At 40.2% G+C, this 25,216-nt stretch overlaps 1 protein-coding gene across 8 annotated transcripts; it reads left to right on the top strand.

Annotated features, from left to right (window-relative positions):
- The first annotated feature begins 1,694 nt into the window (after nt 1–1,694).
- ZSCAN23 (zinc finger and SCAN domain containing 23) lies at nt 1,695–23,780 on the top strand. Of its 8 annotated transcripts, XR_010157945.1 has the most exons (9): nt 1,695–1,811; nt 4,718–4,849; nt 5,007–5,139; nt 8,843–9,327; nt 9,575–9,722; nt 10,105–10,731; nt 18,464–18,575; nt 18,774–20,836; nt 21,338–23,780. XR_010157945.1 is itself a non-coding variant. In XM_063812823.1 (7 exons), the coding sequence occupies exons 4-6, from the start codon at nt 8,920–8,922 to the stop codon at nt 10,716–10,718; spliced, it is 1,170 nt and encodes a 389-aa protein (XP_063668893.1). In that variant the 5' UTR covers nt 1,710–1,811; nt 4,718–4,849; nt 5,007–5,139; nt 8,843–8,919; the 3' UTR covers nt 10,719–10,731; nt 13,131–14,057. The 8 variants fall into 8 exon arrangements, 1 of the variants encoding a protein (XP_063668893.1); XR_010157944.1 differs by lacking the exon at nt 18,464–18,575 and having other exon boundaries at nt 1,705–1,811; XR_010157948.1 differs by lacking the exon at nt 5,007–5,139 and having other exon boundaries at nt 1,708–1,811.
- The last annotated feature ends 1,436 nt before the right edge of the window (nt 23,781–25,216 follow it).

Genomic DNA, 25,216 nt, shown 5'->3' with positions numbered 1-25,216 from the left:
CTGGCTGGGCTTCCGGTTAGGGTGGGGACCTGGAGAACTTTTCTGTCTAGCTAAAGGATTGTAGTAAACACACCAATCAGCACTCTGTGTCTAGCTGAAGATTTGTAAATGCACCAATCAGCACTCTGTGTCTAGCTGAAGATTTGTAAATGCACCAATCAGCACTCTGTAAAAATGCACCAATCAGCACTCTGTGTCTAGCTAAAGGTTTATAAACACACCAAGCGGCACTCTGTGAAGATGGACCAATCAGCACTCTGTAAAATGGACCAATCAGCGCTCTGTAAAATGGGCCAATCAGCAGGATGTGGGTGGGGCCGAATAAGGGAATAAAAGCTGGCTACCACCCCCGCTCCAGTCAGCAGTGACAACCTGCTAGCATTGATTTTTGTGCTGTGGGATCTTTGTTCTTTCCCTTTTCACAATAAAACCTTACCACTTTTCAGTTTTTGGGTCTGCACTACTTTTAAGCATTGTAATGCTCACTACGATGGTCTGCAGCTTCAGTCCTTAAGTCAGCGAGACCACGAACCCACCAGAAGGAAGAAGCAACTGTAGGCACGCCACCCTTAGGAGCTGTAACACACTGCAAAGGTTTACGACCTCACTCCTGAAGTCAAGTGAGACCACGAACCCACCGGAAGGAAGAAACTCTGGACACATCTGAACAGCAGAAGGAACAAACTCCAGACACACCATCTTTAAGAACTGTAATGCTCACCATGAGCATCCGCGGCTTCATTCTTGAAGTCAGAGCAGGAACCCACTGGAAGGAGCCAATTCTGGACACAGTAGACTGGCAGGAACCAATGCCGGACACAGTAGCAATGAGGTTATTCATTGCCCGAAATCCAGATCTTGGTTTCTATATACCATTTTTCACTGATGTACTGTAGCTTCATGAAGCAATGGTGATTCTAGGTTTAGGGTAGGAATAGTATAAAATGGGACTGAAATATCTTTTGTGAGAAAGTGAAGTGCACAAAAACTGTTGGGAACTTATCAAAGGACATAGAAACCTGTTTGTGGCCGGGTGCGGTGGCTCACTTCTGTAATCCCAGCCCTTTGGGAGGCCGAGGGGGCAGATCACTTGAGGGACAGGAGTTCAAGACCAGCCTCACTAAGGCATAGTGATGTGTTCTTGTAATCCCAGATACTCAGGAGGCCGAGACAGGAAGATCACTTGAACCCAGAATGCGGAGGTTGCAGTGAGCTGAGATCGCATCCACTGCACTCCAGCCTGGAGACTTTGTCAAAAAAAAGAAAAGAGAGGGAGCAGTGTGAAAGGGCTCCAACTGACCAAATTTTAAATAATTTGAGCATCAACATAATAATGACAGTAATTATTTGTAAAGGAATCCATGAGTTCATCGTGATAAAATGAGACGGCAGGGAAAAGAAAAGGTATTCTTTGCAGGAAATGGCAACTAATAAATGTAGAAATGTGCTTCAGTTTCCTCACCTGTTAAATGGAGATAATTGTACCTAACTCACAGGGTTGTTATGCGGGGTAATGAATTAATACGTGTTAAAACACTATGTTGGCCGTTATTATATTGCCGCGTGGAAGACAATGTGTCACCTAGTATCTCACTTAAGACTACAGACGGGATTCAGAGTGACGACCACAGAGGTGTGGAAACCTCCGGCCTTCCTAGAAGGAACACAGCCGGAACCGCTGTTCCGCGGAGAGCGGGCCGCGGTGACGCATTTCCGGCCTTTGTAGTTTATCATTCTTTGGGCTGCGGTTGTCAAGGATTCAGAGCCGGTGTGATCTGCGCCAGGTGGCATCTCCTCTCACGGATTCCTCGGTGAGCTTCGGAGTCGGGCTACCGCTGAGGGGCTTCGGAAGGGCCAGTCTGTGCACTGCGACCTGGACTGGGTGTGGGGATTTGGCGGCAGGGTCTTCCTGGCCAGAGATGGGCCGGGCAGGTGAAGGGCAGAGGAGGTTGCTCCGCAGCCTGGAAGGGCCTTGTTAACCAAAAGTCAGCGTCGTTGCCCCTACCCCTTTCCCCCACCCTATGTCTGTTCCTGAGCTCTTCAACCTCTCTGCCCTGTACTGATGGCACTCTGAACTCTCCGTATCTGCATCTTAGGATTCAAATAGATTCGGATATGAAGAAATGTTTGTATTTTCCGATGTCTTATTGTCTACTGTGGACTTATTTTAAAGAATGAGCAGGGATAGTTTTAAACTATGCCACAGCCTTTCTTAGTCTAACTCACATAGTATAAAGGCTCTTGCTGCTATCGAATTTTTTAAAAGAATAAATAGCATCTACTATGTGCCAGCCCAGCACTGTTCTAAGCACTTTACAAATATTATCTGCTTCTCATAACTCTATGAGATAGGCACTATTATTATGTAGACTACACCCCACTTCTCTGTCCCGCCCCTTTTTAAAATTAACATACAAGAAGAAAATGAAGTTAGTAACTTGCCCAAGGTCGTAGAGCGAGTAGGGGGTGTAGGCAGGATTCAAATACAGGCAATTTGGCTCCAGACTCCATTTTCTTAAAACCTTTGCTATGCTAACTCCACTCTGTTCCTATATTAGCTTTACAGCTATAACCCGGGAAGTTACTTCGCTCATTTGAATCCCGTCCTTCTTTTGTATCTCAGTAGTCCTGGGCTTCTAGTTAGGATTTGATTGGAGAGAATATATCTGAAGACGTATATCTTTCAGTGTTTCTGCAAACCTGATGAAACAGCCGTTTTATTGGTTTGTGTGCATGTTTTCACCCACTCATCTTGTTCTTTGAGCAATAGAAAAAGATTACAGTCTTGGCCCTAAGGGAAAGTAGCAACTATTAATTAAACTACCATTGTACCAAAATTGTACATTATCTTATTAAAAGATTAATTTGCATGTTTATATGCCAGGTTTTGTGCAAAAACACTTTGTATGCATTATCTCATTTAATATTCTCAACAAGTTGGCAAGGCAGTTGTTGACCTCATTTCATATATGAGCTTGAGGCTTAGAAAAATCAACTAACTTGCCCAAGATCACTGCGTTAAAATTCACAGATGGCCTGGCACTATGGTTCATGCCTGTAATCCCAGCACTTTGGGAGGCCGAGGTGGGCAGATCACCTGAGGTCGGGAGTTCGAGACCAGCCTGACCCATATGGTGAAACTCTATCCTACTAAAAATGCAAAAATGAGCCAGGAGTGGTGGTGGGTCCCTGTAATCCCAGCTACTCCGGAAGCTGAGGCAGGAGGATTGCTTGAACCTGGGAGGCAGAGGTTGCAAGTGAGCCGAGATCGCACCACTGCACTCCCGCCTGGGCAACAAAAGCAAGACTCTGTCTCAAAAAAAAAAAAAAAAAAAAAAAATTAACAACCAGATCTGCCTGTGTTCTCTGCTATCTCATACTACCTTCTGCTTGTCTAAGGTAAATAAAATATATGGGCTTATATCAACTCTATGTGTGCACATGTGTATACATGTGTATATACGATTGCAAACGCATAGAAAAGGACACATTCCAGTATTTAAGACTGTTTATTTCAGGGTAATAGAACTTGGTGAAAGAATTCTATATTCCTCTCTACTTTTTGGATTTAAAAAAATGGTTCTGAAGAGAAGTAATGGTACAAGATAAATTGTGACTGAGGGTGAAAGGTGGGACTCATACAGTACCTGACATATGAGTGGGCAGTTGGAAGAGGGTGAGCTGAAATGGATAAAGACTTCAGAGAGGATGTGAGATTTGAATCAAGCTGCAGAGATTGGGTAAGGTTCCAATAAGGGAAGAAGGCAAGACCAAGCTCATGGCACAGGGATGAGAAACGCCTGATTAGAATAGTGAGAAGAAAAACCTGACTGGAGCTGAGAGTTTTTGCTTGTGGAATAGAGGAAACCAAGAGTGGAGCCAGACAACAGAAGCTAAAGGTCTGACTGGTTTTAAACTGTGCTTGAGAGTTTGGGAATTCATCCAATTAGTGAGGAGCCATAGATGGTGTCAGCGGAGGTGAGGGTCGTGGGATATATGATGATAAAGGCACATTTGTATTACATGCTGCTTAGTCTTCACCTACGTGCATGTCCTTGGTTAACAGCATCCTTCCATGAGGATGATGGTAGATTTGGGGGTGTTCAGCTTGCTGAGGCTCTAGGAGGAACCAACTTTAAAATGCAGATGTATTTTTTAAGGTAAGACTTATTATGCTAATTATATACCTGGCATATACATTGAGGTTGTGATCCTGAATGGAAGATTAGGAACTCTATGTTTGTGACGAGGAGGGCAGTATTACAAAAAACTGGGGAAGCCTTTTGGAGACACCGGGTTCAAAGAAGAACTCAGGTATGCTGGTGCAAGGATCTGGGTATTAAGGCCACCAGATAAAAGCAAAATCAGGTGAAGGAAAGCAAAAATGAACCCAGAGTATACACAGAAAATAGGGAAATTTGTATTTGGGAAACTGTATAAAGATTTGAAACACCACATCCCAGAAATGAATTTTTCTGGGCAGAGCTCTAAGCTTCAGCTACATTGCCTTTGAATAGAAAAACTTTGACTTGAAACCAAGCGGCACAGGTGGTAAATAAGAAAAAGACATTTTCGGACCCTAAAAGATTGAAAAAACAAGAAAGCATAAGTGGCTGTTTCATCCTTTGAATCCATGGTACGTTTATTGAGTAATGTGAGAGTATATATTCTGGATTTAGCTATTTGATATTTCTACCACAAAACTTTCTTACCCTAGAACAAATTCAGCAGACCATGTTTCAAGCCATGATGATCTCTTCCCTGGATGATTATCATAGCATCCCTCTCTGCCTCCACTTAACCCCAAGGTCATTGACACAGCGGCTAGAGTTATGCTTTTGTGTTAAATGTAAGTAAAATTTTGTTACCCCTTGGCTCAAAAATCCCCAGTGGTTTCCATATCTCATAGAATACAAGTTAGAGCCCTTACCACTGCCTTTCATGATCAGTTCCCAAGCTCCCTGCTTTATCTCCTGTTACTTTCCCTTTTGTTTTCTTTGTTCCAGCCATTGTTCAACTAGCTATTACCTGAAGAATCCAGGTGTGTTCCCACCTGCAAAAATTTGCACTTGGCAGTTACCTTTGCATGGAAGAGTCTTTCTCCAGATAGCCATGTGACTTGCTCCTCACTTCCTTCAGGTCTGTTCAACCATTACCTTATCAAGGCCTTCCCTGACTCTATAAAATAGCAACCTTTCTTTCCCCTTACTCTCTATCTCCTTACCTTTATTTTCTCTATAGCATTTATCACTACTTCACAAATACTTAATTATTATCTGTTTCCTCTGACCCCTTTTCCTCATCCTGGCCCCTCTTTTCCCCAACAGAAGTTAGTGTTGTAGCAGTGGAGACTGTAAATTCTGATGTCAGATTTGTTGGGTTTGAATTGCAGCTTCACTGCTTACTATCTGTAACTGACTTGAACTTTGGACTAGTAACTTAAACTTTTCATATCTCAGTTTTCTCATCTGTGATATGGGGGTAATAATAGCACCTTATTTATGGTCGTTTTGAGGATTAAATGGGTTAATATATATAAAGCATCTGTAACAATACCTGGCACGTTAAAAGCACTATAAATGTCTGCTATTATTAATACTGTTATTAGGATGTAAATTCCATGAGACTAGGGACTTTGTTATAATTGCAGCTGTATCCCCAGTGCCTAGAACAGTACATGGAATATGGTAGGCTCTGAATATATATTTGCTGGTAGGCTCTGAATAAATATCTGCCAAGTGAATGAATGGTGTATGAAAAGTTATGACAGAAAAAGATAGTATGGTAGTCACAGTGGTGGTGAGTCGCACCAAGAAAAGTGGAGGAAGGCTGGGCGTGGTGGCTCACACCTGTAATCCCAGCAGTTTGGGAGGCTGAGGCAGGCAGATCACGAGGTCAGGAGTTCGAAACCAGCCTGGCCAACATGGTGAAACCCTGTCTCTACCAAAAAAATACAAAAATTAGCTAGGCATGGTAGCGGGTGCCTGTAATCCCAGCTACTCAGGAGGCTGAGGGGAGAATCATTTGAACCTGGGAAGCAGTGAGCTGAGATCGTGCTGTTGCACTCCAGCCTGGGCGACAGGGTGAGATTCCGTCTCAAAAAAAAAAAAAGTGGGGGAAAACATGAATTTGCAGATTCTGTCTTTAGAGGAAAAAAATCCTCTGTACACTTCCTGGGGTAGTGATTACAGAAGGTAACCAAACCAAAGATGTCAGAACTTTATGGAGAGGATTATGTGTGCAGGTTATCCGGAAGGATGCTGTCCCATGCCAGTAGTTTGTTTCCCCTTTGATAAATATAACCAATAATCACAATATGAATCTAATTTTTCTTCGGGTTGTAATGTGATCAGTGTTCACTTGTAATTTAAATACCTGATATGGTTTGGCTGTGTCCCCATCCAAATCTCATCTTGAATTATAGTTCCCAATTTCTCATAATCCCCATGTGTCGTGGGAGGGACCCGGTAGGAGATAATTTAATTATGGGGGCAGGTACCTTCATGCTATTCTGGTGACAGTGCGTTCTCATGAGATCTGATGGTTTTATAAGGGGCTTTTCCCCCTTTTGCTCGGCACTTCTCCTGCTGCTGCATGTGAAGAAGGACATGTTTGCTTCCCCTTCCACCATGATTGTAAGTTTCCTGAGGCCTCCCCAGCCATGCTGAACTGTGGGTCAATTAAACCTCTTTCCTTTATAAATTACCCAGTCTTGGGTATGTCTTTAGTAGCAGCTTGAGAACAGACTAATAAAATACCCTATTCTTATTTAATTTCACAATGCATGTCAACACCTTAAGAATAGTGTAGGGTTGCTGGGCGCGGTGGCTAATGCCTGTAATCCCAGCACTTTGGGAGGCCAAGGCGGGTGGATCATCTGCGGTCAGGAGTTCGAGACCAGCCTGGCCAACATGGTACAACCCTGTCTCTACTAAAAATACAAAAATTAGCCTGGCATGGTAGTGGGTGCCTGTAATACCAGCTACTCAGGAGGCTGAGGTAGGAGAATTGCTTGAACCCAGGAGGCGGAGGTTGCAGTGAGCTGAGATTGCGCCACTGTACTCCAGCCTGGGCAATAGAGCAAGACTCCTTCTCAAAAAAACAAAAACAAAAACAAAAAACAACAAACAGAATAGAGTAGGGTTATTTTTGCAATGGATTACAACAATTTTACTTAAAACAAAAATATTTTATTCTACAGGTTATTATTCATTTGTGGGTCATAAAATCTATGTGGTGTGTCACAACCCACCACATAGATTTTATAACCCACAAAATCTGTTCCCAGCCTTTTTTTTTGTCTTTTAATGAAATAGGTTTAAAAATAATTGTATGTCACTATATAGAGCAAGGATACATAGTGTTTTGTGAAATTATTATTTTAGGTATTTGTGTATCTCATAAATGCACAAACATATACTTATATACATATGCATGTGTGTTCTGGGTTATAATATAAAATATTTCTTAATAAGAGTCCTGGTCAAAAAAGTTTGAAAGTCTCTACTTGAAGATGGTGCTTAGAAATCACTGGGTCATATAATTGTTTTTCTTTCAGAAAATTGTCTTCATTAATTACTATCCTGGTAAAGATTGCTCATAAGTTTGTTTTTGTTTTTGTTTTTTTGAGACAGAGTCTTGCTCTGTCGCCCAGGCTAGAGTGCAGTAGTGTGATCTCAGTCCACTGCAACCTCTGCCTCCGGGGTTCAAGCGATTCTCCAGCCTCAGCCTCCTGAGTAGCTGGGATAACAGGCGTGTGCCACCACGCCCAGCTAATTTTTGTATTTTTTAGCAGAGACGGGGTTTCATCATGTTGGCCAGGCTATTCTCGAACTTCTGACCTCAGGAGTCATAGACATTTGTCTTTTTATTAGCAGTAATTTTATTTTACATAAAATTGCCTACTCTCCACCTTCAAGTAGCTTCAAAGAGAAAAAGTTTCAAAGAAATTAAAGGGCAAGAGAAAGGTCAAATTCTACTCCTGTTTTAAAGTACTGGAACCAATATTTCCGTCATTTTAGTATCTCTGAGCCTAGACCACTGCAGTCAACTACTTTCTGATTCTTTTGCCTTAGCCTTAAACCACTAGGATATTCATTTAATCATACAATAACATAAGAAAAATAAGTGTTACCACTTTGGAGTTTACTAAGTAGCCAACTTCTTTGTGCTCATTATCCTCGTTTTATCTTTGTATCAACCTAGAAAGATAGGCAGTGTTGGTTTTAGGATTCCTGTTTTATAGATTGAAGAGACCAAGGCTCAAAACATGAAGCCCAAGACTCTGGAGGGAATACCTGCAGGTTGATGTCTCAGTCCAAGACCTTACACACTTTAAACCTAGATCTCCCTCCTCCATACCTCCTATGGCTGGAGGGACTCTGCCTCCTCTCTCCAAGTGCATTTCTTACGGTTCTTATTCTTTTTATATTCTTTACTTTCCCTCCATCCTCCATTTGTTTCCCTTTTCTTCTTAATTCTTGGTGTCATCTGTGACCACTTGGGCCCAAAGTGTTTTTTTACCTTCATACAGCTAAAATTTACCCTGAATTTAGTATCTTGCTATTCAAATGGAAACCCAATATACTCAAGCTGATTTGAGCTGTTTCGGTCAGGATGATTGAAACAGTACCTTCCTTCAGAAAACTGTAGGCGTTTTTGTTCCATTTCTTTTTTCTTCCTATATTATCTGGATTCGTATTTCTAAAGTATCTATCATTAATCAGGTTTTGGTGTTCCTTCATGAGACAGAGTGACTGATTTTAGTGTAAATACTCCAGTCCCTCCTTGTCCTGAGGTTTCCTGCATTTTTATATTTTTTTCTTCGTAAATTATTGTCTAGATCTCGGGGTTTCCAGAAGAAAAGATCAAGGGAGAATTATCAAGAATAGATTATTTTTCTGAATAGTTAAACCTTTGATGGCCATAACCTTGACCCTTCAGACTGCAGAGATGCAGGAAGGACTTCTGGCAGTGAAGGTAAAGGAGGAAGAGGAGGAACATTCCTGTGGGCCAGAATCAGGCCTGTCAAGAAATAACCCTCATACCAGAGAGATCTTTCGTAGACGCTTCAGGCAGTTCTGCTATCAGGAGTCCCCTGGGCCCCGGGAGGCTCTTCAAAGACTCCAGGAGCTCTGCCATCAGTGGCTGAGACCAGAGATGCACACCAAGGAGCAGATCCTAGAGCTGCTGGTGCTGGAGCAGTTCCTGACTATCCTGCCCGAGGAGCTCCAGGCCTGGGTCAGACAGCACCGTCCTGTGAGTGGAGAGGAGGCAGTGACTGTGCTGGAGGATTTGGAGAGAGAGCTGGATGAACCAGGAGAGCAGGTGAGAAGATGGGAGAACAGGGATTTATACCTGTAAGAACAAGTATGGGGTTTCAGTGCAACAAGAAAAGGTAGAGGAGGAGGATTTTTTTTTATGCCAGACTTGATCTTCTGTAGGCTTTTAGTCTCTCTGCCTCTGTTTTTTCTTTGCCAGCTTCTTGGTCCTTCTTTTCTATCCAGGCCTGAGGAGGCCTCCTTGCCATGTTCTCTCTGATATTGGGTTCCCAACTGTCCTTGATTTCCACCAGGTCCTGAGCCATGCTCATGAACAGGAAGAGTTTGTAAAGGAGAAGGCAACTCCAGGAGCAGCTCAGGAGTCATCAAATGACCAATTCCAAACCTTGGAAGAGCAACTTGGGTATAATTTGCGAGAGGTGTGCCCAGTTCAAGAGATTGGTGAGGATCAGAATTTCCTCAGACAGCCTACCTCATTCCCTGAATATTTATCAATTCAACCCATTTATTTAGTGTCTGCTGTATGCCAGGCACTGTGCCAGGTACCAGGGATACAGTTGATAAACAAGGCAGATGTGGTCCCCACTCTCACAAAGTTTACAGTCTAGTGGGAGAGGCAGACAATTAAGTAAGCAGTTATAATACCGTGCATCTTTTCCCTGAGGTCTGGGTATAATAGCTTTAGAGTGGAAAAATAAACAGAAAAAGTGGCTACTTGTCCCCTTCCACCCATTCTCCTGGCCACTTTTTTTCTTTTGTCTTTGGAAAGATAATCTGTTATTTTTCATACTTCATGTTATCTTTCATGTTATCATTATTTTAGATGGCAAGGCTGGGACTTGGAATGTGGAGTTAGCCCCAAAGAGGGAGATTTCTCAGGAAGTGAAATCTCTTATACAAGTTCTTGGAAAACAGAATGGTAATATTACTCAGATTCCTGAGTATGGAGATACCTGTGACCGTGAGGGCAGATTGGAAAAGCAAAGGGTGAGCTCTTCAGTGGAGAGACCCTATATCTGTAGTGAATGTGGAAAAAGCTTCACCCAGAATTCCATCCTTATCGAGCACCAGAGAACACACACAGGTGAGAAGCCTTATGAATGTGATGAGTGTGGGCGGGCCTTCAGCCAGAGGTCAGGCCTATTCCAGCACCAGAGACTCCACACTGGGGAGAAGCGCTACCAGTGCAGTGTTTGTGGTAAAGCCTTCAGCCAGAATGCCGGGCTTTTCCATCACCTCAGAATTCACACTGGGGAGAAGCCTTACCAGTGCAATCAGTGCAATAAGAGTTTTAGTCGACGTTCAGTCCTCATTAAGCATCAGAGAATTCACACTGGAGAGAGACCTTATGAATGTGAAGAATGTGGCAAGAACTTCATTTACCATTGCAACCTAATCCAGCATCGGAAAGTCCACCCAGTGGCTGAATCAAGCTAGCTCCTTGGAACAGGTAGGGGATAATATTTCTTACTTTGTCCCTGCTGTGTCCTCTAGCATAGAAAAGTTCAAGGGAAAGCCAGTAAAAATTCCCTTACTTTTATGCAGACAGAAGCATAATATCTTAAATACATCTGCCGAGTTCTCTGATCAGTGACATCCACAGCTTTGCAATACTGAATGTTGCCTCTTGTGTTGATTTCATCATGTATGCTGTAGACCTAGTTTCACACACATCTGTGCAAGAAGTTTTCTATTTCAGGAAAACTTCTTCATCCTAGTTTTTAAAAACTTTTTTTAAAAGTTTAAAATAATTATATGTAGGCTGAGTACAAAATAATCTCAAATGCAGTTCACCGAGTATTTAAAAATTAACTTAAAAATAATTGTAATAAAATTCATAATATAGGTTTCCTGACTTCTTTCTATTCACATAAAATATGATAATTTGCTTTGTAACCTACAAAAAGGGGCAGATGAATCCTCCTATATAAATGTAGATTTATAGTAAGTTAGATTTCTATAGATTTTTTAGGTAGCCTTTAGGAACCAAGGAACTGAAGCAGCCATATGTTATTAGCAGCTCAGTGGCTCCTCATAACAAATATTGCTCATGATTTTAAATTTACGCAGAGGCTAAGAAACTTAGCTAAAAATCTGATATCTCACCTCAGATTTCTTATTGGAAAATACAGGCCTCTTTGTATTTTTCCCGTAACATATAATGAGCATTTTTTTGTTTTTGTCTTTTTCTCCTTTATTCAATATTTTGTATGGAAAATTTGAAACATATTCAAGATTGAAGAGTATGATCACTCTTTCATGTTGATTGTTTTTATAACCTCCACATTTCTCAGCATTTACTATTGATAACCACCAAGATCATAAATAAAAAAATTTATTTCCCTTAACATTGACTTAGTAACTCTTTACAAAGCTTTACACAACGTCCAGGAGACAAAGAAATGGAAAACCTATGGTGAAAACAATCTGGTTTGGAATACACCCAAATACCCAATACATAGCAAGTAACTTAAGAATAACAGAATCACTCTAAGGGACCTTAGAGATCACTTCTGCTTGCTCTTATTTGACAGATAAGAGAAAAGGAAGTTCTGGGAAGTAACTAAGATCATACAGCCAGTTAAAAGCAGAGCTGGAACTAGAACCCTGTCTCCTACTTCCTAGTGTAACACTCTATTAAGCCACTGGAGGCATTATATCACCAAATAAAAATTACAAGTATATGGAATTTATAGGATTTATAAGTCACTGAAGTTGCTCAACAAACCCACCCATTTATATGTTTCAATAAATGCACAACTCCTCTATTTAATTTACAGTGGAGTCCAGGAAAGACTCTTCTCATTTATTCCTCATTGAAAGCATTTTATTTTTGTAATTATTATTTTTAGCTTTTAAAATTTAATTTACTCAGTAGGACTTTTTTAAAAAGATAATTCATTCTTCACCTGGTTCAAAAATCAAAATAATACAAAAAGGTCTACTTTCCCTTTATAAGTAGCCATTGTACTAGTTTCTTATGTATCTTTCAGTGTTTCTTTATGTAAATATAGGCAAATATGAATGTATAATCTTATTTCTTCCATTACTCAGGAAGATGGCATATTATTTATACTCTTCTAATACCTTGCTGTTTTCATGAAAGAATATAATCTTTAGAGATGTCCACATCGTAACAGAACTTCTTCATTCTTTTTATAAGTGAATAGAATTTTATTTGTTCATACTCCATAGTTTATTTAACAAACTCCTATAGATGAAAAATCTCACTATTTTAAAATGTTACATATTCTGTTTCATTCTTTTCCCCAGTTTAGTCCAAGTTAAATTCCTTCTGTTCAAAAGCTAACAGCTTTCATATGAGCTAGGAAACAAGGCGTGGGCAACCAGAATTGCACATAATTCTTCTACAGAGAAATGGAGAAGTGATGGGTGGTATTTTTCAGTTTAGTGTATTTAGTTCTATCACATATTCTTACACCTTACATATCAAACTGTTTGTGTCACTACTTAAGGCTTATTGTGGGTATTATAAAAAACTTATATTTCCTGAAGAGTATTTTTTATTGTGTCTTGAGGTTAAATTATTTCCAAGATAAATAGCTACAGATTTTTGAGTGAAGTTAAGAAAAATATAGTAGACTCGATTTTGAAGTAAAATCAACTTCTTAAGTAAATATGTATTCCATAAAGTGATGTAATACATATTCTATAGTATTCTGAGTTTATAAATATCTTAAATGCTTCTCCATTTAAGATAATGAGAAAAGTGAAGTCCAAAGTGCTTAAGCACTTGTAGTAATCTTTCTGTCTTTTATTGCCTTAAAAATTTTGTAAAGGAAACCAATTATGAACAAAGATAATTGTGAATTATATATGGTTTCATAGACACTTACACTTGGAGCCCTGAGACCCACTGTAGGCATCTGCAAACAACAGCAACAACAAAGTGGGATGGAAAGAAAAAAGAACAAAATATAAGAACATAAAAAAGAATCAGACAGAAGGTAAAATTAGATGCTAAAACTCTAGATTGGGCAAAAAATGTTGACCAAAGGAAAAATAAAAAGATAGATGCAGAGACAGAGTGTTGCCAAGAAACATGCTTCATCTTCATAATAATTATTAGAAATCTCTCTTATTTATCAACTGGTCCAAGTTTTTAGATACTATTGTCTTAAGCAGTGAAAATCTCACTGCCTTTTACTCCTCACACTTTTTATTACTTTCCATAAAATGGAGGACAGGGAGAAAAGCATAGTCTATAAACCACTGTGATTTTTAGATCTCCTTGAACCTATCCCCAGTTTTCTATGCCAACTGCCAATGGGCAGTGTTGAAAGCACTATTTCTTGATGATACCTGCACTAGAATCACCTGGGTTGTTGGTTTGAAGTGCAGTTTTCTCAGCCCCACCCCAGACCTACTGAATCAGTTTCTGAGGCAGAGCCTGAAAATCTGTATCTAATTAGCATATTAGTGGTCCACACACATAAGGTAACTATATAATTTATTGTCCAATCTGGGACACTTGAAAATGAAAAGGAGTGCTGTTAATAATTACACCAAGACAACAGGTATAAACCAGGAGGTATGATCCCCATACTAATAATTTTTGCAATAGGCAGTATTTTTTCAACCAAGCATATAGAAGAGACAGAGAATCAGAAAGATTACAATGTTCTAGCATGAAAGCTAAGGCAGAATATATATGAAAAAGGCTGTTGGAGACTTAGGTGTAGCCACCTAGCCTGGTAACCCCCAGTAATAGATCTATTGGATTAGGAAAGAAAGGATGGGATAATATGTCTGCACAAACAAAACAGAGGGCCCCCCCATCCCGCCCCTAATTAAGACAAACCCATTGTTAACATAACTAGTTACCTAAGATTAACCTATTGAGTGAATGGTTTACCAGACAAGATGGACAACATCCTGGAAGCACAGGAGTGTTTCAGTGGTATAGGGACCGATGGAGTACAGTGTTCAACCTTATACTGTAGAAGAAAGTGAGAAGATAGAGTACTGGATCAGAGCTTGCAGTGTTAAGGCAAACAGTGAGCCATTTTAAGCAGGTAGTCGGATGAAGGGGAAGGGGGCAGATATTGTACCAAGTAGTTTCATAATTTATCACATTCACTCCACATTATTTGTTGGCTGTGGAGGAGTCCTCTTGCCACTTGATGGTACCAAAGACAGCTGACCCTGCCTTAAGTGTGTCAATAGATCTTCATAGCTATTCAGCAATTGACTCAAGATCATTGACTGCAGGGGTGGGGGTGGTGGTGGCCTCCCCTCATCACCCCTGACTTCTGCTAATTCATTGTAGAGGGGTATGTAGTCAGGGATCTATAAGCCCCAAACTTGCTAGTGGTTAAGTTACTCGGGGGGACCCGATTTATTTAAACAGTTTTAAAACAATGGAGAGCAAGCCAACATCTTCCCCGTTTTCCTCAGGTGGGTGTTGATTATTGCATTTGACCCTTGGGGGCAGAGTGAAGGTAATTGGACAATTTGTGTGGTACAGATAATACCAGACCTGGGGTTGGTTGGTTGGTTGGTTGTTTTGTTTGGAAAGCCCTTTATCTTCTGAGAGACATGACTAGGGCTGTGGGAGGAGCTCTGAGTGTGCCTGTGCCCAGACTCCTACAGCCCCATCAGCCATCCCAGGATCTTGGTTGGGCTCTAAGGTGCTCGCTGGGGCCGAATTGAGGAATCTCCCTGAGGATAGAGGGAAAGACCCTGACGCCTGAGACCCTGGAGGACCGGGGACCTACGGAATGGAGGACACGGCAGGATCCAGTGCGAGCAGTCAAGTGTCTTCAGCAGGGGAGAGAGAGAAGTCAGCCCAGACTGAGTGGCTGCTGGACACAAGAGGTTACGACCCCTGTCGGCCTCAGCCTTTTTGAGGCGGCTTCTGCGCTCACAAAGGCGAGCCAGGTGGTGTGCACAAATGAACCACTGAGATTGATGGATCCTCCAAGAATCCTAGAGAGGCGGCAGAGGAGCCGGCCGAAGTGCGTCCTTTCTCCTAGAGAGGTGTTCAGGTTTTAGTGTCCTGGGACTGTGTGTGTAGGCGGTGTCCTGGTCTCTTCTACCCATGCAAGATGCTTTATACTTTCTCAGCGATCCAGAGATAACGGTACTCGGAGGGGGTGCTGTTGCCCCCTTTTCCAGGGCTTGCTCGAGTTCCCCTCTTTTATGTAGATCTCTCAGGATCAGGATTTTGTGTTTTGTGTCGGCTCCATCAGACATTTCAGAGATACAGAGAACTGAACAAAGCGCCGTACAGAGCTAGGTCTGTATGGATCACCCCCTTCTGAGATGAGGGCACAGACTTACCAGCAAGGAGGCCTCACCGGAATCCATCAGCTGACAGGTCCTTATAGCCAAAAGCTGGCTTCCGTATACGTTTTCTGAATCCTACGGCTGTTTTAACCTGAACAGTTTTTTCAGAGTTTTCATAAAAATCCCCTATGCTAATGGTCACGATATTGTGTATCTGTAAAGGCTTAGTACTTAAAGAAAAATACTTTACATGGTCCCCACAATTCTGCAAAACAGAGGGAAGTGGTACGTGAATTTCTCTGGGTAAGAAAACATTCAGAAGTTAGAACATTCAAGCAAGCATTTATTGAGTGCCACATAATGGGCCAGGCTTTATGTTGCAAAAATGGGAATAAGCCAGATAAAAGGCATTTCTTACTGTATAGTGTAATGGGAAAGACATGTTGCCTTGAGGAAAATAAACTTCGTACATAGGGATTTTGGAGGTGGAACGTTAAAGATAACTTCCCTGAGTAGGCAATAGCAAAGCTGTCTCTGTGGACTCTCAGAAGTTGGATAGCAAAGAGGAAATGGACCTTGAGGGATAGTTATAGTATGTGAAGGAGGGATCAGAAAACCATTTCAGAAAACCACAAGTAAATGAAGATGGGTGCATTCCAGCCTGGGCAACAAGAGTGGCAGAGGTGGGGCAAAGAGAGTAGAGAGTAACTGAAATATGCTGAGGAATTTAAAGTTTATAGGGTGGTGTGCTTTTCCATTTTCTTAATGTCACAGCACATAAAGAAAATTTGTATGCACACTTCCTGGCCACCCTGGTAGCTGAAGAGATCAGTATGCTGGTGGTACTCCTATAAGCCATTTGAAGCACCCAGTAAACTGTGGCAATGCACAGTAGTTGGGCAGTTATATGCTCTGTCTGGATTTAAGCAGAGGAGTAATGTAATCTTACTAGCTTTCTAGAAATATTCTAGAAGTGGTGTGGTGAATGAATTGGAAAGGGGCAAAACTGAAAGCAAGAGAGATAAGAGACTTGTAGTTGTTAAAGAAAGAACCAAAACCATAAGTTGGTGAAAGTAAGTCACTGGCTATAGAAATAAAGAGGCACCAAGTGGAACTGTGTTAAAGATTACAGATTTAACTAGACCTGATAACTAATTAGATTGATGAAAGTGAGAAAGAAAAGGTACTGAGAGCACTGCCTGTCACATACTAAGTGTATTCTTTAAATAAAATAAATGTAGCCAGGGATAAATAGGCAGGTTTTTGGATTAAATTATTAGGTAAGTGTGGCACAATTTTATAAGAGATGGCTAATATTGGAGAATAAATTGGTCACAAGGGGAAAATGATGAATTTTTGGTGGTGAGTTGAAGATGCTTGTAAGACATACAAGTGAAAAGGTCTAATGCACCACTGGACTGTAAGGGCCTGGAGCTCCAAAGAAAGATTGGTATGAAAGAATCAGGCTTAGGAGTTTTCAGGTGAAAGCTGATGTCATCAAATGGTTGAGATTGCCCAGAATAAATATGGGATGAGAATAAGGCTGGATTTCAATTTAGGATACTAAACATTTTTTTTTTGATGGAGTTTTGCTCTTGTTGCCCATGCTGGAGTGCAATGGCTAAACCTCAGCTCACCACAACCTCCGCCTCCTGGGTTCAAGTAATTGTCCTGCCTCAGCCTCCCAAATAGCTAGGATTACAGGCACGCACCATCACACCCGGCTAATTTTGTATTTTTAGTAGAGATGGGGTTTCTCCATGTTGGTCAAGCTGGTGTCGAACTCCTCACCTCAGGTGATCCACCCGCCTCAGCCTCCCAAAGTGTTGGGATTACAGGTTGGAGCCACCGTGCCCAGCTGGATACTAGACATTTTTGACAGGCAGAATAAGAGCTACGAAGTAGACTATAATAGTCATTAGAAACATATTTAACAGGTACTTATATAATACAGTCATGTGCCACATAGCGATGTTTCAGTAAACAGCAGACCACGTGTATAATAATAGTTCCATAAGATTATAATAACATATTTTTACTATACCTTTTCTATGTTTAGATATACAAATACTTGGCTTTGTGTTATAGCTGCCTACAATATTCAATACAGAAACGTGCTGTACAGGTTTGTAGCCTAGGAGCATTAGGTTATACACTATAGCCTAGGTGTATAGTAGGCTCTACCATCTAGGTTTGTGGAAGTACAGTCTATGATATTCTCACAATGATGAAATTGCCTAAAGACACATTTCTCAGAACATAACCATGTGATTAAGCAATGCATAACTGTTCTTCCTGAGTGCCAAGCATTAGGCTAAACGCTACAAAAACCAACTTATGGAAGAACAACCAGAAGAGTATAGTGTTTCTTAGAAGATTGGGGGTAGTTAGCAGTGTTAGGTGCTGCAGGGGCATCTGGTAGGAAAAGGACTGAAAAATACCCACTGGGTTTGTGTACCAAGGGGGCCCTGTTTGTTTAACTTCGGACTGATAAGTCAGATGTGAGGTCCCCTGACTGACATGCACACTATTCTAAAATTAAAAATACTTTTGGGCCAGGCGCGGTGGCTCATGCCTGTAAACCCAGCACTTTGGGAGGCCGAGGCGGGTGGATCACCTGAGGTCAGGAGTTTGAGACCAGCCTGACCAACATGGTGAAACCCCGTCTCTACTAAAAATACAAAATTAGCTGAGTGTGGTGGCACATGCCTGTAATCTCAGCTACTTGGGAGGCTTGAACCCGGGAGGCAGAGGCTGCAGTGAGCCGAGATCGCGCCATTGCATTCCAGCCTGGGCAATGAGAGAAAAACTCTGTCTCAAACAAACAAACAGACAAACTTTTGAAATCATCTAGCACAATTCTTGGCACAGAGAAGTTGACTTATACAGGCATATGTCATTTTACTTGCACTTTGCTTTATTGCACTTCACAGATACTGTGTTTTCTGCAAATTGAAAGTTTGTGGCAACCCTGCATCAAGCAAGTCTGTCAACACCATTTTTCCAACATCATGTGCACACTTCGTGTTTCTGTGTCACATTTTGGTAAATGAGTATTTCAAAATTTAAAATTATTATTATATCTATTATGGTGATCTGTGATCAGTGATCTTTGATATAATTTGCAATTGTTTTGGGGCACCGCTAACCACACCCATATAAGATGCCTAACTTAACTGATAAATGTGGTGTGTGTTCTGACTCTTCCACCAACCAACCATTCCCCCATTTCTCTCTCCTCAGGCCTCCCTATTCCCTGAGACACACAGTGTTGAAATGAAACCAGTTAATAACACTACAGTGGCCTCTCAGTGTTCACATGAAAGGAAGAGTCTCACATCTCTCTCTTTAAATCAAAAGCTAGAAATGATTAAGCTTAGTGAGGAAGACATGTTGAAAGCTGAGATAGGTTGAAAGCGAGGCCTCTTGTACCAAACAGCCAGTTGTGAATGCAAAGGAAAAGTTCTTGAAGGAAGTAAAACCACTCCACTGAACACATGAGTGATAAGAAAGCAAAACAGCTTTATTGCTGATACGGAGAAAGTTTGAGTGATCTGGAAAGAAGATCAAACCAGCCACAACATGCCTTTAAGCCACAGCCTAATCCACAGCAGGGTCCTAACTTTCTTCAATTCTGTGACGGCTGAGAGAGATGAGGAAGCTGCAGAAGAAAAGTTAGAAGCTAGCAGAGGTTGCTTCATGAGGTTTAAAGAAAGAAGCTGTCTCCACAACATAACAGTGCAAAGTGAAGCAGCAAATGTTGGTGTAGACACTGCAGCAAGTTATTCAGAAAACCTAGCTAAGATAGTGGATGAAGGTGGCTATACTAAACAACATATTTTTAATGTAGATGAAACACTTTATATTGGAAGAAGATACCATCTTGGACTTCCATAACTAGAGAGAAGTCAGTGCCTGGCTTCAAAGGACAGTCTGCCTTTCTTGATAGGAGCTAATGGAGCTGGTGACTTGAAGTTGAAGCCAATGCTCATTTACTAAGCTGAAAATCCTAGAGTCCTTAAGGATCATGCTGGCTGGGCATGCTGTAATCCTAGCACATTGAGAGGCCAAGTCAGGAGGATTGCTGAGCCCAGGAGTTTGAGACTAGCCTGGGCAACATGGAAAAACCCTGTCTCTACAAAAAAATACAAAAATTAGCTGGGTGTGGTGGCACACACCTGTGGTCCCAGCTACTAGGGAGGCTAAGGTGGGTAGATTGCTTGAGCCTGGGAAGCAGAGGTTGCAGTGAGCCAAGATTGTGCCACTGCACTCCAGCCTGGGTAACAGAGAAAGACCCTGTCTCAAACAAACACACAAACAAACAAAAAGAATCATGCTAAATCTACTCTGTCTGTGCTCTAGAAATGGAACAACAAAGCCTGGACGATAGCACATTTATTTACAGCATGGTTTACTGAATATTTTAAGCCCACTGTTGAGACCTACTGCTCAGAAGAAAAAAAGATTCCTTTCGAAATATTACTGCTCATTGACAATGCACCGAGTCACTGAAGAGCTCTGAGGGAGATGTGCAAAAAGGTTAATATTGTTTTCATGCCTGCTAACACAGCTAACCATTCCACAGCCCACAGATCAAGGAGTAATTTCAACTTTCAAGTCTTATTATTTAAGAAATACATTTTGTAAGGGTATAGCTGCCATAGATAGTGATTCCTCTGATGGATCTGAGTGAAGTACATTGAAAACCTTCTGGAGAGGATTCACATTCTAGATGCAATTAAGAACATTTGTGATTCATGGGAGGAGATCAAAATATCAACATGAACAGGAGTTTGGAAGAAGTTGATTCCCATCCTCATGGATGACTTTCACAGGTTCAAGACTTCAGTGGAGGAAATAACTGTAGATATAGTGGAAATAGCAAGAGAACTAGAATTAGAAGTGTAGCCTGAAGATGTGACAGAATTGCTGCATTCTTATGATAAAATTTGAATGGATGAGAAGTTGCTTCTTATGGATGAGTAAAGAAAGTGGTTTCTTAGGATGAAATCTACTCCTGGGGAAGATGCTGTGAAATTGTTGAAATAACAGCAAAGAATTTAGAATGTCACATAAACTTGACTGATAAAGCAGTGGCAGAGTTTGAGAGGATTGACTCCAACTTTGAGAGTTCTGTGGGTAAAATGCTATTAAACAGCATCACATACCACAGAGAAATAGTTCATGAAAGGAAGAATCAACTGATGCAGCAAACTTCAGTGTTGTCATGTTTTAAGAAATTGCCACAGCCACCTGAGCCTTCAGCAGTTATCACCCTAATCAGCCATGAGTCAGCAGACATTAAGGTAAGACTCTGCAGCCTCAAAGATTATGACTCAGTGAAGAGTCCTGCATTTTTTAGCAATAAAGTATCTTTTAATTAAGGTATATGCATTTTTTAGACATGCTACTTCACACTTAATAGACTGTCATGTAGTGTAAACATAACTTTTATATGCACTGGAAAGGCAAAAAAATTGTGTAACTCACTTTATTGCAATATTTGCTTTTTTGCAGTGGTCTAGAACCAAATCTGCAATATGTCCAATGTATGCCTGTAAATGTTAATTGACCCATCTGACATGCAATATAAGCATACCAAGTTGTGTGCATTACTTTTTGCACCTATTGTTTTTGATAATCATCTGAATATTTCACTGAATTTTCTAGATCTAAAAGCTAATAGTGTCTTATTCTTCACTCTTGAAGTAACTGAAATGTCTTTTAGTTAATTTTATGTCATGTTTTGCTTATTTATCTTTCACAGAAATTTTTTTTTTACCTTCACATTTTTTGCCTTGATACAGCCATTCACTCTGAGTAAATATGTTCCAGTTTGGAGCTGATCTCAACAATGATGTGTTATGCCTTACCATCAGCCTGAAGCATACGCACTGCTGCAGTGAGCCAGTCTTCTGAGCTGTTTCACCCAGGAATGCATTCAGACCAACTGCAGAAGAACGAAAGAAGTGTCAAATAGTTAAAGAATCTAGCCCGCACAGAAAGGGAGCTTCTGGTCAGGAGTTCTTCAGAGAGGATATGGTGGGTATTTACTTGGGCCTCAAGGGTCCAGCTTCAGGTTCTTTGCCATCAGTGGTGGAGACCAGTGATACACAGCAAGGAACACGTCTTGGAACTACTGATCCTGACCATCCTGCCCAAGAACTCCAGGCCTGGGTATAGGAGCATCCCAGAGTATAGGAAAGAGGCTGTCTGTACTGAAGAACTTGGAGAGGAAGCTGAATGATCTGAGAGGAAAGGTAAAATGAAGAAATGTCTTGTCAGATAGCAAGTATTATCTCCAGAGAGAGATAAGAGAGTTGAGATAACTTCTCTAGCGTAGTTAGAGAAAATGGCTAACATGTTATTGGCCAGAGTTATTTATTTTTGTTCTAGTTTGGTGAGTTTTTTTTAACTTGTAGGCCCTGTGTATTTTCCCCTCTTTGTCCGTTTATCCCTGCCCTTGCAGATGACAGAAAACTGCTTTCTGCCCTCCCATTGTGTGTTCCACAGTAATAATGGGATTTTAAGCTCTAACTTTCAGCAAATGTCACCCTCATTGAACTCCATCTAATTGTGCCCAGTTCCCCACCCTCCTACAGGGGACAAGAAGTGTCCCAACGCAAATAGTGTATCTGGCAGCCTCATAGGACTCACCTGGAGTCCGGCTCCAGCCAGTAAAGGGTCAACTCAGCTCTGAATGTTGGGAGTTTCACACTGTTAAGGAGAACGCTGAGGAGGAGATAGCAAAGAAGAAGTTAGGAAATGTTGGTGTCTTTTTGCATTTTTCCAAATGAACCTTGTCACTAAAATCTCTGCATACCTTTCATTTAATCTCTATTGCCTATTCCACTTTTAACCTGTTCCTCTAAGCATACCACTTTAGCCTAGATTATGATTCTTTTCTTTCTTCACTTCTTTGCCTTAAAATTGTTTTTTTTAAAAAATCCTGCTACTCATGTTACCTTGCATGGTTCAGTTTCTCCCTTCTAATACTGCCAACTTCCTTAACCCAGACCTCTTATCGCAAAGACAGGAGAATGTTTTTCTATATTGAAGCCAATAGAAAACTACTAAAAGGCTACATGCAATTAGTAAATTTTTAAATGTACATTTTTTAAATGAGTGTAGGAAACATAAAACTTTAGTAGGTGCATGCTTACTGGGAAAGCACGCATGCATGCTAAAATGTCATTATACAGTACATATTGTTTACCACTTGTTTTTTAGTTTAATATTACATTATGGATATCTTTTCAAGTTACATATAATACCTATATGTAGCTGACATACATTTCACTGCAAGGGTATTGAATTATTTTGTAACTGGCCTTAGAGGGTTTTTACATTGCTGCTTTTTTCTTTTTTTAAATACTACCAACTAAAAGCCATAAATTCTTTTCTTTTTCTTTTTTTCTTCACTCTGTACTATGAAAAAAGTTTAAGCATATATAAAAGTACAATTGTACTACTTCTAATAAATCCCCACAAACCTGTCACCCAGCTTCAACATTATCAGATTATGGCCAATCTTGTTTCACTTACAACTCTACTCATATCCCATGCTTTTATATATATATAATTTTAAAGCATATCTGAGCTAGCATAGTCTTTCAAATGTAAATATTTCAATATTTGCTGTAAAAGATATGAATTTTAAAAATGTAAACATAATACTATTTTCATACCTAAACAATTAACAGTAATTCCTTAATATCAATTTTCCAGTTTTCTCAAAGATGTCATAAACTTTTTTTTGTTCATTTTGTTTTTTAACTTATTTGAATCAAGATCCAAGGAAGAAAACACATTGTGATGGGTTGATATGTCTCCTAAGTTTCTTTTAATATATGGGTACCCTCTCCTGTTTTCTCTTCCAACTCACTTGTTAAAGAAAATGAAGTTGTTTGTCCTGTAGAGTTGCACACAGCATGGGTTTTGCTGTCTGCAGCATGTGCTATAGTCTAAGATGTTCTGTTGTCCTCTGTATTTTCTGTAAATTGTAGTAATGTACAGGCTTGATCAAAATCAAGTTTTAAGTTTTTTTGACCAGATAAATTTAATGAATTTGGCAAGATGGTGTGTTCTATTTGAAGCCTATTATTTTCTGTTTGTCTCTTTTTCTGTGGTGTTAGCAGCTATTGATCCTCAATACCTATAGCCAATAATCCATTAGGGGTCCCAAAATGGTGACATTCTAATTGTATCCTTCTTTCTTCATTTAATAAAGCTGGAATAGTTATATAAAGAGACATTTCCCCTGATTTTTTGTTTAGTTATTCAATGGTTTGTTTAGGAAAGGCAAGATAATTGCTTAAGTCACTCCCCACTACTTTGCTTTTTAAATCAGTTTTCAAAACAATGAATTAGTTTGTAGTCATCCTTTAAAACAGTGACCAGTTGTTAGTAATAGTGTCATTAGGAACTTTTGGATTGAAGCGTTATTTGATGTTTTTCAGTCCATAATACTATCCTTACTAAAGCTCATTTGTCTCCTCTTTGAGCAGTAGAAACCTTTTCAGTTTGGCATGTGAATCCTTATGACATGAACCTAGTCATCTTTGATAGTTTTCTTGCTGATCTGTATGATAAGATGTACGAGGCCCATCTTATAGTTTTCCTTACATAGTCCTAGAATTAATACTTTTTCCAAGGACCCCCGATTCTGCCTAATGGGAAATGGTATTTCAAAACCAAAAATAGGGCATTAGGAGTGCTTATGGCTTAGTCATTGGTCCTAGGCCTTTCCAGTACTCAGAGTTAGGAAAAAATTTAAAAGAAAGTGTGTATCATGAGTTCACATTGATAGTTCTAATTCACATTTACTACTTCGGGGTCTTAATCTCTTATCTTCATCTGTATCTCCTTTTAGAGGATTCTCAAAGACACCAGGAATGATAGAACATCAAATAATTACTCATTTGCTGTCCCACAATATATACACAATAGCCTCATAATAAAAAACATCAGCATTACCCACAAATATGATTACTGTAAATAGCTTAATGGTGGCGTGTGTGTGTATACACATGTTTTCTGTTCTTTTTGTTCTTAAGATATATCTCACTTGGGCTATACAAAAAAAAAAATTTACTGCTTTAAGGACATATGAAATAATTACTCTTTTATATGGTTATGCCACCAGTGGATATACACATAAGTTCCTTCTGTTATCTCTTCTGGCATGTAGTTCTAAAAAGTGCTTATTTCGTGAGCAAGTGATTGAGTAAAGTATATGTGAATGAGTGAATTATGCTGACATTTTCAGTCTCTTCTTTCAGATGATTTGATCAAAATGAAGAATGAGAATGTTCTTCCCAAACAAAAGAAATGAAATAACATGCCAACAGGAAAACACTGTCAGATTTGATGGCAGTATTCCTGAGAACTTTGTGTAGATGTCCAAATGTATAAGGAAAGACTAGGAAAATATCCAGAAAATACCACAGTGATGAATGTGGAATAATTTCTGCTCAGAACTCTGTCCTAATTCAGCATCAGAAATTCACACTGGTGAGGATTCCTATGAATGTAACAAGTATGGGAAAGCCTTTACTCAGGAGTGTAGGCTTCATGCAAATAAGAGAATTCACACTGGAGTTAGATATATAAATGAGAAGAATATGGGAAAGCTTTCAATGCAAACACTGGACTCATTCATCGTTAAGAGAATCCATACTGGAGAG

This window comes from Pan troglodytes, chromosome 5, assembly GCF_028858775.2.
Source record: "Pan troglodytes isolate AG18354 chromosome 5, NHGRI_mPanTro3-v2.0_pri, whole genome shotgun sequence".
Taxonomy (NCBI): domain Eukaryota; kingdom Metazoa; phylum Chordata; class Mammalia; order Primates; family Hominidae; genus Pan; species Pan troglodytes.
Note: the sequence above shows the minus strand (reverse complement) of the source record. Positions and strands in the feature narration are given on the sequence as shown.